General features: G+C 39.6%; 1 protein-coding gene across 1 annotated transcript in view; it reads right to left on the reverse strand.

The window, feature by feature from the left end:
- SORCS3 (sortilin related VPS10 domain containing receptor 3) overlaps nt 1–13210 on the reverse strand; it is a 608461-nt gene that overhangs the window by 192398 nt on the left and 402853 nt on the right. The window contains exon 5 of the mRNA XM_028098753.2: nt 11953–12026. Within this exon, the coding sequence (XP_027954554.1) occupies nt 11953–12026 (74 nt within the window). The remainder of the gene's footprint in view (nt 1–11952; nt 12027–13210) is intronic.

The following is a 13210-nucleotide window of genomic DNA, read 5'->3' on the forward strand; positions in this document are numbered from 1 at the left end:
AGAGATCAGGAATCCAGCTAAACCTCTGACAATGCAGAGGACAATCATCCAGACCAAAATACCCACAAGGCTAAGGTTGAGAAACCGTATTCTAGCAGATCCACTAACTGCTCTCCAAACATGACCTCCAATCATGACCTCCGCTTTGTTCCAATTATTCTCCCTTCCCAGGAAAGCCTGCCTCCCTTTCTTCCTCATCAGTTCAACCTGCTCTTCAAGATTCCTCAATCCCAACTCCTCCAAGAAGACTCTGCTGAGCATACCAGGCTATTCCGAGCCCTGCAGCCTCTGAGGGACATTTGCTCTAATATTCTTCTGGTATTTCCCGTTTCTGGCCATGGTCCCTGGGCAATCCGCATGGATTTGTCTCAACATCTGCATCACATCTGTTAAAGCACACATCATCTGATACAACGCAATCTTTAATTTATAGTCTTACAAATTTTATTTCATTTTATTAACATCAAGCCAGAAATAATTTTCTCTAAAAATAGTTTTAACACGTATAATAATAGACATATGCTGATAGCCAGAAAAACAGATCAGAAGTGCAAACACCAACTATTAGGCAATGGGATTTGAATGTGGGAAAAAAAAAAAAAAGAAAAAGATATTCAGACACACCCAACCTTGTTTAGTTACAAAGAGAGGCTAAGTGCTATTTGCCACCGAATTAATGAGGACGGTCACTTCTTCCAATTATCTGCTTATCTTATAAGTTGTTTCATTATTAATTTTATAGCTAATATTTATTAAGTACTTATTATGTGCCAGGCTGAGAAGACTGGCATTCAGCCAGGAGGCAACAGTAGGGTCTACCAGCTGGTGCCCCTTCTGACTAATGGGGCATTGGTCAGAGATCAAGTACAATTGTCAACAGCTTTTAAGAGCAAAGCTCTCCTCCTATGTAGATCCCAAAACCCCCCAAAGAATTAATCTCTAGTCCCATCGTACTCTCCTAATCACTTAAAGTTTAAAAGACATATTTTCTTTATAGTGTAAAGTATCTAATGGCACCAACTCTATATGCATGCAGGCAAATTACAGCCACACATCATGGTTACCCAGTCCAATCATGCCAATCTGAAGAGAGATGGTGTGTGCCAAACAGCTTTACTTACTACAGCACCAGAAGTGAAAAGTCCAGAAAAATACATCAACTAGAAATGTGTAGGACCCATATGAAGAAAATGATACAGCTCTCCTGAAGAACACACAGAAGTGGAATAAAAGAAGAGACAAACCATGTGGCCAAAAATGAAAACCAGATATTGGAAAAGACCCAGTTCTCTCCAAATGAATTCATAGCTTCGCTGCAATTCCAATCAATAGTCTAATTAGCTGCTTTGGTGGGGGGCGGGAGGGAGTAGGAGATTTTGGAACCTAACAAAGTGATTCCAAATTCATTTGGATAGATAAATGAGTAAGATAAGCCAAGAATATTTTGAAAAAGAAGTCAGGGTTCTATTTTTGTTTTATTTTGTTAGGTCTTGCAGGAGAGGAGACTTGCCCAGCTAGGCACTATGCTGTGTTATCAACAATAATTAAACCACAGTAAGCTCCAGCTCGGGGCACAGAGGACCAACCAATCCAGTAAAATAAAAGCTGACTAATGCCACCAACATCAAAGTACCTAACATGGACTAGAGCTTCTCTTGCGAGAAATCATCAGAGGAAAGAGTTCATGTGCACAGAACTAAGTGGGAACATGTTCACTGGATTTTATTTTACTTAAAAAAAATAGAAATCCCATAAATTCTAAAAATACCCATCAGTATGAATAAAATGATTAACTTACTAAACTGATTATAATATGGTCACAAGATGATATGGACAACTATTAATATGAGATTTCTGAAGCATAATGTCAGAGAATGCTCAGTATTTTTATGCTACATATTACCTAATTTATATACTATATACATAGTATATAGTATATAGAGTGTATATCTAATATATAAAAATATATCGTGCATATTATTTAATAAAGCTGCATTACAAATCAGAAAACTTCAGATAATGTTCACACGGTCACAGGTTGAGGACACTATCTGAACATGAAGTAAAAGAAGACATTATAATGGGAAAAATAAAAAGATTTGATCAATTTTTTTAACTGAAAAGTATGTTAAAAATCATAAGGCAAATAAAATCCAAAGAACAAACTGGGAACAATATTGAAACAAAATGAGAGACCATATAAAGAACTCATAATAAAGAAGAAGAAAAAACAGATGGCCACATAAAAGAAATACAATGGCTAATAAATACTTAAAAACATGTCTAAACTCACCGGTCTGATAAGAAATGCAAATTAAAACAAGGAAAATCCATTTTTGCATATTGAATTAGATTACTTTTTTAAATTAAATTTTTATGAGGTGTAGGGAAGTGGTATTTTACTAATTGGAGTGGAAACTGGCATAAACCTTCTGGGGAATAATTTGGCATGATAATATTGAATATATATATATTATTTTGGTATTCTATCCTTAAAAATTCTAATCATCAGACTTTGGACAAACAATTACTTAAAGGTTTTCAAAACAACATTCCAATGCCTTTTTTAATAGTAAAAGTTTAGAAGCAAGATCAATGTTAAATGATGAATGAATGATGAAATTATTATATATCCACCAATTAGAATACAATGCAAATAATACAAGTTTTAAGTTATGTTTGGGAAGTGTAGAGGATGGTACAGGAAAATGCTGAAGTACATTTTTAAAAGGTACAAAATCTTATAAACAGCATGATCTCACTTATGATGAAAACTTAAATATTAATGTTCAAAATTATGATAGGGAAAAAAGTCTATGAAGAAGTACTTGATTTTTTTAAGTGGTATTCTCTGAGCAATGAAATTACAGGTACTTATTTTCTTTTTATTTTCCTGCCTTTCCTTAAATATTTACAATGAGCTTTCATTGTATCTATAATCAGAAAAAAAAAAGTGTTTCTTTTTAAAATTATTTGTGTGGTTTTGGCATTGCCTCTCCATCTTTCCCCATATGTCTAGCCCTTCGTGCTCCAGAATTCTTGTTGGTAAGAGGTTCTCTACAAAGTTCACATGCCTTTCCAAGCTGTTCCCGGTTTGACACCCTGCTATGGACTGATCTGAATCGTGCCCCCCGCCCAAATTCAGATGTTGAAGCTCTAACCCCTAAGGATTAGGGTCCTTATAAAAAGAGCCACCAGAGTTTGCTCTCTCTCTCCACCATGTGAGGGCACAGCAAGAAGGTGACCATATACATGCCAGGAAGAGAGCTCTCATCAGAAACTGAGCATCTGGCACCCTGATCTCAGACTTCCGGCCTCAAGAAATGTGAGAAAATAGATATCTGTTGTTTATACTGCCAGGGCTATGGTATTTCATTAAGACAGCCCCAGAAGACTAATACACACCCCTAGCCCAAGCTGGAAGAGAACATTCCTCCATTTCTTTAGTGAGAAAAAGGGTGACTCCTCCTTTTCACAACCCTGCATCCAACCTGCATCTTAAAAAGCCTCCAAGCCTTCAATTTGGTGTTTTCTCCTTGGGCTGCTCAGCTCACCATTCTTCTCTTCCTTTTCTCCTTAAGCCTCTTCCTGACCCACCAATTCTCATACTCCCTATTCGTGAGGCTGCAGAACAATTTACTACTATCCATATGTACACTCTCCCCACTTCTTCTTGTAAGGAGGAAGTCCTACATGAGCAATCTGGGCTTCAGGAAGACTACAGTGGTCAAGATGCTCTACTCTACGTGGGGGCTCTCCTGACCCGGCCCTCACAGGACAATAACTGACTCGAATCTCACCCACTGTGAGGACAATCAAACTTGCTCTCCTCTGAAAGTTTATTTATCAGTGAGATTCCACAGTCTCTGAGCTGAATGGATATTCTCATGTCCTCCATGTAATCATCTGGGTGGAATAAGCATTTGGAAGTCATGTATCTCTGATTCCAGAGACACTAGCCAAGGTTAGGGAAAGAAGGAGGAATGGTATTTCCATAGTGTCCTGGAATTTTTCTTACACTGGATTAGGTGAGTAATGTGGCTAATTTTTGAATTCTGTTTAACACATACAAGTATTTTCAGATATCCCAAGGCCTGGTCAAATAATGATGTCTTCTCCTCATAACAGAAAAGTCATTAAGTATATAGCTCCATATGTCCCCTTATGTCCTATTGCTCATAAAACACATATGTGCTAAGCATAATTATCACATGAATCCAACACATCTTGATTTCATTCAAAGTGGTGAGCATTCTGTCTTCCTCAGTGCCCTGGCTGACTACTATGGATAGCTTTTGAGCATTGCATTTGCTCTTAGCATTAACATAGCTCTTCCAAGGCCAGGATGCAACCAGACATACAGCATGGGCAGCCCCCACCAGCAAAGTAGAAACTGATTTCTGCTTGCAAGCTGAGTTTTCACATCTCCCCTCCTGACCTTGCATGTATTATTTTGAATGTAATGCATTTTTAAATTGCCACACCATTTTAAAAATGTAAGGGAGAGCTGAATTAAATATTATTTGTGGCATACCCTGGTTTGCAAAGGGCCTCTAAATCTGATCTCTTATATCAGGTCGATGCCTAAATCCCATTACTTAAGATTGCAAATGACTGTGTTTGCAAAATTGTAGATGCACATTTAGAGGCAGCTTCAAAAATTCAGCCCATAATGTTAACTTTGTTTGAAAAGACCTTGATTTTCCAGGAAGCAATCTCAAGCCATTCTGCCTGTTCCTTAACTCTGTCTCTGTCATGGATAATGTATTAAGAGCCTAAAGATGACTCGCCATGTAGTTCTTCAGGAATCGTACTTTAGGGTCTAAATGAGTTCCTGGATGAATAAAAGGAGCCCATTTTTGAAGCAAAGCATAGGATACAATTCCAGAACAGGTGAGATCTACAGAGTTCAAAATTGAGGTGAAGGTTGTAAGAGAGTTCACATCAACCATGTTATCTCAAGGTAATTACTCCCCATTTTTAACTCCTGCTTCTCTGCCCAATGTCTTCTACACCCACAGCTGCTACTATGCTGAGACGGTACGTCTAGGACTCAGACACGTGGGAGTTTTTGCCTTAAGTGAAATTAACACTTCTCCAAAAGGGCACGTGCACACTTGTTGTATGACAGATTACCATAAAACGTAGCAGCTAAAAGCAGCAAATATTTATTATCTTCCTGTTTCTATGGGTCAGGAATCATGACGTGACTCAAGTGGGTGCCTCTGCCTCAAGTTCCCTCACAAGGCTTCAATCAACGTGTTGGCCAGGGCTGCAGTCTCAGCTGAAGGATGAGTGGAGAAGGAACTCCTTCCAAGTACGCTCACACAGTTGTTGGCAGGGTTCAGTTGTTCCTTGTTGGAACTGAGTGGCTGGACTGAGGCTCTCTGTTCCTTACTGACTACTGGCTGGAGACCTCCCCAGGTACTTGCCACATGGGCCTCTCCACAGCGCAGCTCCCAACAGGGCAGCTTGCTTTGGCTAAGCAAGCAAGAGAGCACACCTGAGATGAAAACCACGGTCTTTTTGAATCCAAATTTCTGAAGTGACACCACCTCTGCCACATTCTATTCACTAGAATCAAGTCACTAAATTCAGCCCAAACTCAAAGGGAGGGGACTACACAATGGCATGGTCCCCAAACAGAGACCATTGGAGGCCATTTTGGAGGCTGCTTGCCACAAGGAGGAAATGCTAACTATAAATAAACTTATTTTTTTACATATGTTATAGGTGGGAATGTATGTTAGCATACAACTTTGATTTTTTTTTTTTTTTGAGAGAGAGAGAGAGAGAGAGAGTGAGCGTGAGCTGGGGTGGGGCAGAGGGAGAAGTTGAGAGAGAATCTTAAGCAGGCTCCACAACCAGCACGGAGCCCAATGCAGGGCTCAATCTCATGACACTGAGATCATGACCTGAGTGGGAAATCAAGAGTCAGATGCTTAACTGACTGAGTTACCCAGGTGGCCCAATGTTGATATTTTTAATGACAGGTTTTAAAGATATTCAAAATGTGTGTATTTTGGATGTAATTATTTCCCTTCTGGTGACGATCAAACCAAAAATATTAAACCCTAACAATTACCAATCCCCCTCTTCCATGTTCTAAGGGATGTGTGCCTAACAAATATTACATTGATTTGCTAGAGGAGTGGGGTGAGAGTGATGGGTGGAGAAGTAAAGCCAGAGCCTAGGTCGCCATACATAAGAAAAGCCTGTGATACTTGGGGAGGAAGGGGGCAGGGGGAGGGGAGCTCTGGAAGGGCACTGCTCTGACAGTAAGCCTCTGACTGAGAGCCTATAGAAAGAGAAGGAAAAGATGAGAAAGTAACCCGGATGATCAGGACTTGTGGAGTCAAGTACAGGCAAAGGAGTTTTAGAAAGACTCACTGTGTGCTGCATGATATAATGCTTCTTTGCAACCCATTTAAGAAAATGTTCAGTAAAAAGCAGCATTGCTCTGAAATGCTTTCTGTATTGAATGTGGGTCATAATTACTTAAATGTGACATTCCGCTGAGACTGGGAAAAACACAATCAAAGTTCTTACTTGGGCTACCTAGACACTGGTGCAAGAAAACAATCCTAGATATTAAAGATATATGCACAAAATATTAATGAAACTTATGGTAATCAAAAATGTGAAAATTTCCAATGTCCAATAAAAAGAAAACACAGTAACAAAATATGTATCTTTATATAATGAAGTATTTCATAGACAATTAAAAATGATGGTTATAAAGATTTTATACTAACATAAAAATTGCTATAATAGAACATTAAGAGGAGAAAGAGTAGATTGTAGAAATTCACATGTAATGTGTGTAGGCTACAAATGAATGAGCATATGCAGACAAAAAAAACTGGGGAAAACAAGAATAGAAGCTTTGAAAGGCAAGATTGTAATGAGAAGACTTTTAGTCCATTGTCTTTTTCCATGCCATCCCTTTCTCCTTTAAAAGGCATTTTCCTGGGACCTCCTCTGTACTTTCCCATTTTCCCTACCCTCCTCCTCACGGCCTTTCTGAAAACCAGAAGAGAGAAGCTGCCGGCACAAATCACCACTAGAAGTCTACAGTGAGTACACTGACCTTAATCAAAGTACAATAGAGGCGTGGAACCCACCCTGCCTGTCCCTATACGCTAGCCACTAATCAGCCTACAACCAGGCATCATAACAGCTCAAAAGAGCAGTCCTCAGGGGAACTTCTTCCTGCTCCTCTAAAAAGGGCTGATCTAAAACCAGTACTACATGTGGAGAAAGGGGAACCCTCTTACACTGTTGGTGGAAATGCAAGCTGGTACAGCCACTCTAGAAAATAGTATGAGGGTCCTCAAGAAGTTAAAAATAGAGCTACCCTATGACCCAGCAATTGCACTACTGGGTATTTTCCCCAAAGATACAGATGTAGTGAAAAGAAGGGGTACCTGCACTGCAAGGTTCATAGGAGCAATGTCCACAATAGCCAAACTGTGGAAGGAGCCGTGATGTCCTTCAACAGATGAATGGATAAAGGAGATGTGGTTCATATATACAATGGGGTATTACTCAGCCATCAGAAAGGATGAATACCTACCATTTACATTGATGTGGATGGAACTGGAGGGTATTATGTTAAGTGAAGTAAGTTAAGCAGAGAAAGACAATTATCATATGGTTTCACTCATATAAGAAATAGTGCAGAGGATCATAGGGGAAGGGAGGGAGAACGGAATGGGAAGAAATCACAGAGGGAGACAAACCATGAGAGACTTTTGACTCCAGGAAACAAACCGAGGGTTGCAGAAGGGGAGGTTGGTGGGGGGTTGGGGTAACTGGGTGATGGGCATTAAGGAGGGCACATGATGTGATGAGCACTGGGTGTTACACACAACTAATGAATCAATGAACACTACATCAAAAACTAATGATGTACTACATGTTGGCTAACTGAATTTAAATAAAAATAATAATAAAATAAATTAAACCAGTACTACATCTATTGACTTCTAATAGGGTTTCTTACTCTCAAGACCAGTCATTGTTGCAGCCCAAACATCCCAGAAAAGGATTAAGAGTTTAAAGTCCCTGATACTTTAGGGTGTATTATTTTATCAGAACACACTCCTGCAGTGATGGCAAGAAATAGGAACAAAAAAGACCCTGATCTTTCAGGAGACAGAATAATGAAAGGGCAGTTAATAGGAAGAGATATTGGAGACATTCTTTCTCTCTTTCTCAAGGCTATACAAGCAAATTTCATCAGACCAGAGGCATGTAAAGGCCAAGCAAGTTATACCAGAAGAAGGGAACACCTAGGGAGGGTGAGGGGCCATAAAGGCAAAGCCGTGAGCCACAAGTATTCACATTGGATGTGCAAAGAAAACAATCTTCCCACTGCAGAATCCACCTGTCTCTTAAATATCTCCCAATGGAAGAGTGGAAATACTATTCATTTGCAGCCCAGTAGGATATTAAAAAACAAACAAACAAACAAACAAAAAAACAAAAGAAAACACATACTTTTTCCCCATGACAGCTTTGCCCAAGCAGACAAGAAAGGGATTATGTTAAGACACTTTCCATAGTGTCTTAGTGTCCATATCCCAAGATACACTCCACTTTTGTGCTCTGCTTGCAAATTATAATTGCTAAAGCAGATGGGGTGATAAATGGGAACATAAGACAGGCCTGGTAATCTTCCTGTTAACCAGGTATCAAATGAGTGAAAGGGTCACATATAAAGAAGGAGTTTTCAGGTCAGTCAGTACTATTCTTTGGGCATGCACTGGATAGCTGAATCACTCTATAATGTAAGATTCCTAGGTGACCTCTCTTGATGGGGTTAGAGCATCTGGAATTCACAAAGAAAATTTTACCTCCAGATGAAGCTTTTATAACTGCTGCTAATAAATATTATGCCCCATGCCCTGCCTAACTCAAAGGCACTGTAGGGCACTAAGGAGGAAATGGAAAATAATGGCAGCCCCTGACTATTCCCAATACACGTTCATGGCCATTACAGCAAATATGAGGCATGTCTGGTTGGTTCTTCCCCCTGCACCCTTGGCAAAGATCACTTCTGGATCACAGTGTTTTTCCTACAAATCCCCTCCAGGTGCTATTTTCCATCAACTGAAGGCAGAATGAAGAAGAAACTTTATATTCACAAAGGATCCATCCCTAGACGACTACAAATCTCCAAATTATAGATAACAATATCTGGGCGATATTACTCGTGAGCTGCACGTACACTCTCTGTCTACATACAAGATAAAAGTATTAACATCATCCTTCATCTCAATGTCTTGTTTTTAGCATGCCTACACTCCTTCCAGTGTGTCCCCACTGTCCCCAACACTTCACTGCACCATCTCTCCCAGAGAAGTAGTTTTAGGGCTTTCTGTTGTTTGATTTGTTTTGACTGTACCACTGCCGCCGCACAAGAATTATGACTCAAAGAGTAGAGGGCAGTAGAGGTTAGGATGAGAAGTGGACCTTTCCGAGTAAATCAGATCCAATCAATTGTTAGCAGATGTCCACAGGTATACAAATCTCATCATGCATGGGATACAAATTTGTGTCCCAGAAAAATGATGAATCACTTAGGTGTCATGGTCTTTGGAAATGCCAATAAGCATAATTCTTAATGATTTACAATGTACAAATGATTAATGTGATATGAAATTGAAGAGATGAAAGTGACAAATGTCCAACTGATCATATCTGGTCCTTTATAGAACCTTATGAAATTGACAAGAAGAATCTTGTTCCCATTATACAGATGAGGGAACCACAGCTTGAAGAGTCTTCATGTCAGCCAGAGCAGGGCTCTACACCAGACAGATGCACACTTTGTCTTTTTTCAAGGAGGTTCTGAGGTAATGTTTCTACACCCAACCCATACAGGTCATGTCTCTTCAACACAAATGGTTTAGAGCTTTAGACAGACATGGATTTTGTCACTGGGGGAAAAAAATGTCTGTATAAAGTGAGCTCTTCCACTGCAACTCCTATGACACCTAGAAGAATAATCATGGCAATTATACATCAGAAACGAAGAAGTGATAATTACGAAGATGGAATTGCCAGCTACCACTTGGCTAGCCAGCACAGGCACTAACTTTTATATTTCCCCATGGGGGCATATATGAAAGAATCACAGAGTGCAGGAGAGATGAAACACAATTATCAGGACCTAGGGATTTATTCTTTCCACTACACAAAGGAAAGGGGAGGGCAGACTGCAGCTGGAACCTTCTCTTCTTGCTCTTTGCAAAACATAGGAAAATGCTGCCCCTCGTCCACTTACTTTAATTTCCCTCAGAAATGATGACAAGGCTTATCCAGTCTATTGTACTTTCCTTTTCCATCAACTTGACTTCCTAGTCAGCCAACAGCCTCACCATCTCAAGAGTTTGTTCCAGAAATAGCAGAGGGCTTTTTTTTTCTTTTTGAAGGACCTGTGAGTGATGGCACGCCAAGAAACTGGTCCCTTTTGGCTGAGCAAAAGGCTCTAGTCACATAGCTGGAATATCAGAGAAACAAATACTTCCTTTTTCTGCCTTAGTTTATTAAAAAATCTTAATAGTTCTAAATACAGACCCAATAATAAGTGTAATAACAGTACAGACCAAATAATAGTTGGTCTGAAAAGGGCAAAATAAGTGGGGACAGTCCAGGTGTTGAGTCAAGAGCACTACCCCCCCACTCACTGTGTGCAATCAGTAGGTTGGTACACACTGTGTACTCACGGGATGCTTCTGCAGTTATCTTTCTGAATTTTGGTCATAATTTTGTACGTACACAGGGAACTGGGTGGAGTCATTGCTTTCAAAGATGTTGGTGTGACTATATATATGTACAAAGTACTCATCACCATCCACACTACACACACACACACACACACACACACACACACACAACACCTCCACCTTATATAAGACAAAAATGGCCATCTTGTGACTTTTTAAGGGCACTGAACTAAGGTGCTTAAAAAGAGATAGAAAATAGGGACTACTTTCAAAGATTAATTTTGGTTTTGTTTTAATTAAGCATATAATTAAGCATATTAAACACTTGGGTGCATGCTTCTTAATCTCTATTCCTTTGGCTATACCTCTGCTGAAATGAAAGCAAGATACAAGTAAGAAGACTTTTCACATTGCAGCAGGGAAGAATAAAATATAAAATTATACCAAACCACGTTTAGCTTGCTACAACCAAGGTAAAAATAGCACGCACGTATAAAGGAACACCAATTAATAAAAACACTTTCTGATAGGCGGAGGGCTAATTTTCCACTTGGAACATATACTCACTCTTTAAAAAAGGCTTTTCAGAATATGCTCCACAGAAGCTGTTCTGAAGGATTTATCATGTGTGACATGGGAAAAGGATTCTTTAGTGAAATAAGTTTAGGAGGCCTCTTCAGTCTCTGGGTTTCTCCAGAGTCTTAATTATCCTAACATGAATCCTGCATCTTCACTAAGGCAGAGTTAAATAATCATCACTTAAAATTGCTTGACCATAGAAACACTTAAGAAAGGAGAAGCATTTTGTGGAACTAGTTTTCTTCAGAGTACACTTTAGGAAATACTGCTTTTAGAATAGGTACACAAAATATATACTTCTCCCAAACAAAGGGAGATTAGCACCCAGCTAAGAGCACCTGGTCATGACCTTCTCATGGAGCACCCTAGCCCAGTGCATCTCAAACTTTAACGTACACCTGAATCACTAGGGACTGTGTTACGTGCAGACTCCTACTCAGGAAGTCTTGCCTGAGACTCTGCATTTCTAACAAGTTCCCAGGTGATGCTGATGCTGCCAGTCTGTGAACCACACTGAGTAGCAAAGGGCTAGAACACACGTGTCTTCAAGTGCTGAAGGTGTCTCCAGTATTATCCTGAGTGCTATGCTCTCTGATAATTCTGTATCCAAGAGGGTAGTGGGTCTGCGGATGGGACTTACCAGTAAAACCTGTTGGGTGTGATGCGTTCATGCATGAGTTGCCACCGTCTTCCAAAGTCCATGGAGCTGTAGAGCTGCAAAACAATGAAGTGAGGAAAGCATAAGCCTCAAGGGCACAGGTCAACATAAATACACGTGGCATCCCCCTGGATAAGGACATTCTAGTGCACCAGAGTGCCGACCTCAGTTGGTATCCATTTTATCTAGATAAAAGCTATGAATATGACCATGCCATGCTTATCATGGTGACTTCTGCACCAAGTAGTTGCTAAACATATATCCAATCGACCAATGATTTTGAGCTGAGTGTAACTCCTTTCTGATGCCATCCATCATTCTCTCCTTCAGGGGTAAAGCCTTTCATAAAATTCTTATTTTTCTTCAAATTCCTTGATATCTTTAGCTCCATTCAAAACAATTCAGCAAAATTTATTTAAAATTTATTTACTGAATAGCTCCTACATGTAAGGCACTCTGGTGGACATGAAGATAAAGAAGAGGTAGATTCTGTGTTCTCAGGGAAATAAAACACATGTAAAAATACTCATCTGCTGGTATCTGAGCCAATATTATGTATAAAATATTGCGCTGTTCAAGTTTTATCGCTCACTGCTCCTATATATAATCTAAATGAAATGGACTCTTCACTACCAAGGAGGATACCACGCTTGTTTATAGTCCTAGGTCTTCACAGAGATAAGGCCATGCTTACGCCTAAGTAAGCATTACACAAGCGTGGGTGGCTCCCTCCATGCAACCTTTTCCAACCAGTCCAAGCCACTCATCTTTCTCCCTTCTCAATTCACTGCACTCATCTTTGGTTTCCACCGAACACTTATCATGAGGTAAAACGTGGTTATGTCTTTCGGATTCATCTGTACTATTTAGTTGTGTTTATATTCCTTCAATATATATGGAGTTCACCAGATATCTGTTGAATAAATCAATAATGAAAATGGGCATGTAAGAATGGATAGTAACTCATGGAATGAGAAAAAAATTCTAGAAGAGCCTCAAGACTTTGGAAAAATAAAGAAGAACCCCAGCATGGCTAATAAAGTCAGATTCCAAATTCACTTACTTTTATGGATGTAGAGTCTGACTCCTTTTTAACACGTAAGAGAAAGGCCAACATTCCTATCACAGACTAGCCAAGAGTATGGAGTTTATTTCCCATTGTATGCCTGGAAGTATAATAGCTCTGACTGATAATGGAAATAATAGAAATAATAATAAAAAGAGGTAGACTACACTGCTC

The sequence above is a fragment of the Eumetopias jubatus genome, unplaced genomic scaffold, assembly GCF_037043125.1.
Source record: "Eumetopias jubatus isolate StellerSeaLion01/CBP00866 unplaced genomic scaffold, mEumJub1_p1.0 scaffold_17, whole genome shotgun sequence".
Classification (NCBI taxonomy): Eukaryota; Metazoa; Chordata; class Mammalia; order Carnivora; family Otariidae; genus Eumetopias; species Eumetopias jubatus.